The sequence below is a fragment of the Rhagoletis zephyria genome, unplaced genomic scaffold (genome assembly GCF_001687245.7).
Source record: "Rhagoletis zephyria isolate East Lansing unplaced genomic scaffold, Rhagoletis_zephyria_1.1 Rzeph_scaffold_05983, whole genome shotgun sequence".
NCBI lineage: Eukaryota > Metazoa > Arthropoda > Insecta > Diptera > Tephritidae > Rhagoletis > Rhagoletis zephyria.
Genome location: NW_016163066.1, coordinates 25,444 through 32,564, shown reverse-complemented (window position 1 = coordinate 32,564; position 7,121 = coordinate 25,444). Strand labels below are relative to the sequence as shown.

Here is a 7,121-nt window from a genome sequence, read left to right as displayed (position 1 = left end):
AACCTACCGGGTACGGGCAAAGTCCAATGGGTAGACGAAGCACAAAGAAGTGGCACCAGCGGCACCACCAGAGGCCAAGTTACCCGCGAAATAACGCCAGAACTGAGTGTGCTTGTCAACACCACCCAAGAAAACCTGGAAAAATTGCATGAAAATTAATAAAACATGTATATATACATAGTACACTATATACATATGTATAGTCCATATAATATGCACAAAAATTTTGAAAAGTTCATAACAAACCAACCCACCTGTTTGTATACATCCTTGAAGGCGAAGTTCAAAGCCTGGGTTGGGAAGTATCTGATAACGTTGGCCAAGTTACCACGCCAGTATGACAGAAAACCTTGCTCTTTTGGAATGCGGACAAAACAATCAATCATACCCTTGTATTGCTTATCAGGGCTGATTTGCTTTGAGATGTGTTGAACCTGCAAGAGCAATTTCACACGCTCAATGGGTGCGACGGTAGTCTTTGAGACGGCAGCGGAGATACCACCGGCAGCGAAATCCTTGAGGAATGCAAAGGGATCAGCAGTTTTACCTTCCTTTGCCATTTTGCTGAAAAAAAGTTAAGAAAAAAAATGGTTTTATAAATTTCGTATAGTGTAGAATTTTTAGGAATATCACTTTTATCACTTTTTTCTAATCTACGTTTGGCAAGCGTAATCACATGTCAATAGTATGGTGCTAAAAGATTGTATTCATATCAGCTTAGCGCGGGACATGCGTGACATCACCTAAAACGAGCAGCGAACGGCAGACGATGCCGAACGAGACATGCGCTTAATATTTGCACTTGTGCACTACAATGGGAAGTCGGTACTATTTCGCGATAACAATATATGTTATTAAAATTAAAAAAAAAAAAAATAGTATTGCAAATAGATGACAATTCAATTTAGATCGCAGCTGAAATGTAGCTCAACCAAACTGGTTTTTTGAAGATCGTCTCGTTGCTACGTCTGAGTCAGTGCATGATCGACAGTGAAGCTTGGAGCTGAAACTTTTGGTTTAATTTTCTAGCAAGTGGTGTGTTTTTTTACTTATGTACATACATATGTGCAAACATACAAATGTGGAAATTTATGAGCTAATCCCGTTACCAAGCCAAAGTCGTATGCAACTTTTTTTGTGCGTTTGAAAATCTCAAATAGTCTCAAATTACTTTTTCCTCATTATAAATAATAATATATATTAAATTATGTTCTAGGTAAATCACTTTCCATCATTTTGTATGTATAGTTTCATATTCTTTCAACATTAACTTTGGTTAAGATTTCAACATTTGTTTTGTTTGACACCTTAATTGTTTACGCCTCATTACTTGCAAAGCCCTTGCACGGTGCACGAATTGCGTGGTAAAACCGGGTTTCCTATGGGACAGCTTTCCACGACTTCGAGAACGCCCCTACTGTGTTTATGCGTTTGTATCCCGACGATGTCAAAAATAGTTGTAATTTTTGGAACGTATACAAATTTATATACACGTTTCCACAAAAAAACCCATTTTTCTTTCTTGTTGATTATTTAATTTATTTTTAACCGACTTTACATAGAGGAGGAAGGTTATCCATCAATCCGTTGGAATAATGTATGTTACCGCATAACTTTGGACCACGTCAACCGATTTCTAATTTTTTTTTTTAAGGAAAGGTGGTCCCATTCTAATTTGGTTTTCGGTTTTGTTTTCTGCTTAAAAATTACTTGTTTTGAATTGAATTAAAAAAATAAAACTTATACAAATTAACAAAAAAAGTAATCAAATTGTAATATAAACAACAATTCAGTGCCTTGCACGTAGAAAGCGTTAAAACGAAATTTTTTGCTACGCCAAAAAAAACCTTTAGTTATACGCTTTTTTTTACAATTGTTAATTCACTGCCAAAAACCGCACAATTGCAGCCTGACGGCAAGAACACGCAGCCAATATCAAGATCAGCAAAACATTTTAGATTTAAATTTAGAACTCGTTCAAGTGTGTTAATTGATGAAAGAGCAAAAATGTACAAATGTGTGTAGTATGTATGCCGTGCGTTTTTTTTTTCTTTCGAAAATATATGCATGTATGCATGTACATATGTATACTATGTTTATGCGAAAATGTATCCGTTTCTTCTTTATGTAATCAAAAACAAAAAAAAAACTACAATACATTATTTGTTTGGTCGCTAGAGACTATTCCAACAAAATGTCTTATGCAAACGAATGCTGTGAACGACCGCTGTGGCCTTGAAATTAAAAAAAAAAGACAAATGCAATATAATGTATGCATTATTTTATATATTGCCAATTATTTATAATTAAAAACAAAACAATGTGTTAAAACCTTTAAGAGAAAAATTTATAACTTTTCAAATAAATTACGGTTGTTAATATTTTTTTGCAATTCTTATTTTTTCATTGTTGATGTAAAAACGTTATTAAGTTAAAAATATTACAAATAATTAAAATAATCAAACCAGTTGCATACCCGTTTGTTGAAATCGGCATTTTTTATATTAACTTTCAAATAAAATCTTGTTTTTATACTTTGAAAATTAACATAATACATGGCCTGCAGCCCTCATTTGGCCCAAGTGGAAAAAATCGTTCTATAAAAGTACCGTAAGGAAGCTTACGAATTTTATGTAGTTTTTTTTTTTTGCTAATAGTTAAAAGTTCAACTTTAGTGCTGAAAGAATTTCATTTCAAATGAGTATCATTGACACAAATATAGTCTTTCTAGATTCAATGTTAAGTTCAATAATTTTTTGTTTATTTTTTTTTAAGTTAAATTAGATTTCGAATTATTACTTTTTAATTAATCAATATTTCTTATGAAAATGAACGTGGCCTGAAAAAATGATTTTTTAGAGCTAAAAACGATGAACCTATTTTCCCCAATTACTATTAATAAATTATTTTATTCTTTTTTTTTAATTTAATCTTACTTTTACATTATTGGTTGATTGGTTTTTCTTTTCTATTTTCATTTTCAAACCCTCACCAAATATCGATTTACTCAAATACTACTTTTACATATAATTTCATTAAATATTTTTTACTGCTTCTATTGTAATTGCACGTAAGTGTTACTGAAGTATCACGAAAAGATTAAGACATTCAGTGACCGTCGTGACAAAAATTGCTATTGGCTTCCTTTTGAACCACATAAATGTATGGAGACATAAGAACATGGTCTTCGATAAGCCAGACTAAATACAAAATGCTATATACATAATATGCAAAGATACTTAATACTTTTTACAAACATTTTTTTTTTGACTATTCAAAAGTTGTACTCAAAACTACTACTTAAATCAATCAATCAATAACATACATATGTACATAGCAGCCAGCTATTTAAAGCTCTAAAGAAAGTGTGTGGACTCAATACATTTTTGATCTATTCGCAGCTGTTTCTGTCTGCTATGTACACTGTGTGTGTTAATCATACGCCCGTAGGGTCATGAACAAGTTACTCATACGCACTGCGTCTAAGTCTGTTATCTAATGTCGAGTTCCAAGTGCAAAATAATATCCAACACAAGTACACGTTTACATACAAATATATGTAAATATGTGTATATATGTATGTATATACTATATAGTAGATGTGCTACTTTGTATAAGTACTATGGCCTGGTTCTTGAGAGCAGCACAAGAAGTTGTCGCATACGTATTAATGTAGGTATTATATCGTATTTGTACATATGTATGTAGTTGCATGGTTACGTCACAATTGATTGATGGCTTAAAGTTACACGTGGCTAACAAAAACTAGTTTGTAACCGACTAGTACTAGATATATAAATGTTCACGCATAGATACAAACATAGCTGTGTATGTACATACATACATATTTGTTTGGTACAAAGGTCAGTTTTGCGCTAAGCTTCGTTTCATGGCATTCGAACTAACTGCATATACGAACCATGATGTTCTTATGTACATACATATGTACATATCGTCACATGAAATCCAAATGGTCGTAACTAAAAAAAAAAAATCCAACATTTTCTTATTGATTGATTATGGTGCATTTCATCGAATTACGAGTCCCCACTCGTTTTATGGAAACAAAAAATTTTGTTTGTTACGAGTTTTTACATTTCAGGTGACGAAATATATATATGTATGTATGTATGTATGTACACCTGTATGTTCATGTGATAACTGTTAAATTATATAAAACCGCCGCATTTTTATCATAAACCATGCTCGTCGACTGTGACGTTGGCACTATGGAATCGACCGCCGAACAAACGATGGAACGATCGACCCATCACAAGCCAGCGAGCTACCGACCGACCATTTTCGCGAAACGATTACAAACACTACCACCGCTGCCGCCGCCGCCGCCAATGATGCTGCTGTGGTTGCATAACCAGTATTCTTTGCCTCAAGTCACATAAAATATCTTTGATATCAGTCGCTTGAAATTTCGCGTTTATGCAAACTGACATATAAAACCAAAAATTTGCAAAGTCCCGCATTTTTTTCACAGCTACACTTTTAAATTGTAACTCTGAACCCCTTCGAGTTGAAAGCTTTTTCAATGCTTCTGCATTAGATAATTGCACGGTTTGCCAGCTGAAGCTCGCTTTTCGCTGCCTGGATACACAATTTAACGCTTTCCATTCATAATCATTTAGATCAAATGTTTGCCACCACAAAACTAGATTTGTTTAAATTATATTTAATTATAATTAAATTGGGATTACGTACTATTTGTTTTTTGGTTTATTTTATCACAGTAACAAAATTATGTTAGTTGCTAATGCCCTCTTCCTCTTTCGAACGCTATGACTGCACCGGACGGCCGTTGAATCGCTTATGGGAATTTGGAAATTCTACATGGCGACGTTGAGTGTAACGAAACTCAAAAAGCTGCGAAGCTCTACATACTAGCTGAGAATGTAAGCTTCCATGCACGGAAGTGTGCTTGTGAGTGGCAAGAGCGAAGAGTGGTCCGTCATTCAAAGGAACGCATGCGCTTTCTTTAACCCAATCTCCACATGTCCGCCATTCACCACTTTCTACGGGGGGGAGATGGCGGAAGTGAGTACACATGAGCTTTCTTACACTTTTGCGAACATTACGGCTTCTCTGAAGGCCAACGTCGAGAACACATTGACATCGTTGGTTTTATAACATTTTGAGCCACACGCTAGGTAACCTTTAAACCCCCCACCCACCATTTCCAGCCTGCTGTACACCGTGTGCTTAACGCCCACATCTAATTGCTTTGTGTGAGCGGTGAGCACACATGAGAATAGAAGAAGCCAGCGAAGAAAGCTTATTGTACATAAATACATACGTATGTAGTTATAGTGTATACAAATAAGTCGAAAAAGCTTTGCTAATCTTTTTTCTCTGGTTGTCTGTCAGTTTGACAATCGCGCAAAGCCACTTTGTAGTGGTCATGATCATTTATAAGTAAAAAAGGTGATATAGAAATTAGAAAATTGTTCTCATTTGCGCTCCCATTGCTTTCTATCTCCACAGCTTTGATGGCCACGATTTAATTTTTACTCATTTTGTACACTCAATGTCAAATACAATAGCAGTGCAATAGAATCATTACATAATACCTTTTGCAGCATTTAAACAATAGTGGCATTGAACTAAAACTAAAATTAAATCATTTTAAATTATTTTGTGATTTGCTTGTGGCCTCAAACAAATACATATGTATGTAATTGATTTTTTTATTATTATTTTTATACACTCAAGTATGTATTCGGGTTAGTGCTAAAAAATAAATTTGCCGCTTGTGGGTGTAGCGCCAATATTGAACAGTTTTTTGAGATGATAACGATAACAACAAAAAGAATATTAGTGGGGTATTATCGGTTTTTGGCTATTTACGTAATAACAATTAAAAATTAATTGCGCTCACAAAGTAGTGATTGGGCATATAAGACCTGAAAGTCATTAATGCCAGAGATTAACTTAGTAAAGAGATGAAGTAAAAATGGGCGCCATATCGCTACCAAATAGCAACAGAACATCCATGCACACATAGTATGAGCATATGGACGGATGTATGTATGTACATAGCCAGCCTAAACGCATGTGATCTCGTCTGGCATATGAAACTTTTGAATTTGACGCAAAACTTGCGATTTTTTTTAATAAATACATATGTACATATACATACATACATACATACGCTCAATGCCTAAAGAAACTTGTGTACATTTGTACATATCTTTGTATGTACGTATGTTTACAATACTGCGCGAAATAAAAGGTGCTAAAATACTATTTCATTATCAAAAGTTCATATTCAATCAATAATAACAAAACGTAAAAAGCAAGAAAATGGTGTGAAATAATGCTAATGATTTTTAAATTTCCTTTGCGCACAAATTCTTAGATTGGCGACAAGCATATGTCAAACGAATGTATGTATGTATGTACTATGACCATACGTACGAATTTTTTACATAATTTTATTTTCTTTGCGCCTTTATAAACCTGATAAGATAAAAACATGGCTACTGCGTAAATTCTTAAGGAAAAAAGCTCAAGATAAAAAGTTTCATGGTCAATTTAAAAATTTGTTAGTAGTGGATTTTCGACAGGAGCTTTGAAAGTAAAACATTTGTATATAAAAGGTACTGTGGTAAACACAAAAAGTATTTTCTTCTGGAAATAAAGTAAAAATGTCAGCATGAATCAAGGCATTACATAATTATGTATTAGCATTCGTACATATATATATATATATATATGTTATACAAAATCAATCCTCTTCTTACTTGCTGAGGATTTTGAAATAATAAAAATGTTCGTCCCTGCCGAGTCCTAAAAACAACGAACCCGATTTTAAAGTACCTACTACACATCACTGAAAAGATATTTTTAAGTGCAGTGTATCCGGTTTTTTCTCTTATTTGTGTATGTGTCCATATGTAAATATATGTACAGACAGCATACAGTATCGGTCATATCAATATGAACCCCCTTTTCAAAGTGATATTTTTTAATTATTTATTTTTGAAGAATTTTCAATAAAAATACAGTTCATTCTCCAGCAAAACCCATACAAGCCCAAGTTTAAAACTTTGTAAAAGACAAATTTTCACCCAAATCCCAAACTTTTTTCTCAGAAGCGCTAACTCATTCAA

The 7,121-nt window shown here is 33.6% G+C and overlaps 1 protein-coding gene across 2 annotated transcripts in view; it reads right to left on the bottom strand.

Annotated features, from left to right (window-relative positions):
* Positions 1-3: 3 nt before the first annotated feature.
* The window catches only part of LOC108372707 (ADP,ATP carrier protein-like), an 11,487-nt gene continuing 4,369 nt past the window's right edge, over positions 4-7,121 (bottom strand). The window contains exons 1-3 of one of the 2 annotated variants that reach the window (XM_017628460.1): positions 4,714-4,797; positions 255-564; positions 4-135 (exon numbers count right to left, since the gene is read on the bottom strand). In XM_017628460.1, coding sequence (XP_017483949.1) covers positions 4-135; positions 255-560 — 438 coding nt within the window. In that variant the 5' untranslated portion in view covers positions 561-564; positions 4,714-4,797. Of the gene's footprint in view, positions 136-254; positions 565-4,713; positions 4,798-7,121 lie in introns of those variants that run through there. The other variant, XM_017628459.1, reaches the window with a different exon arrangement.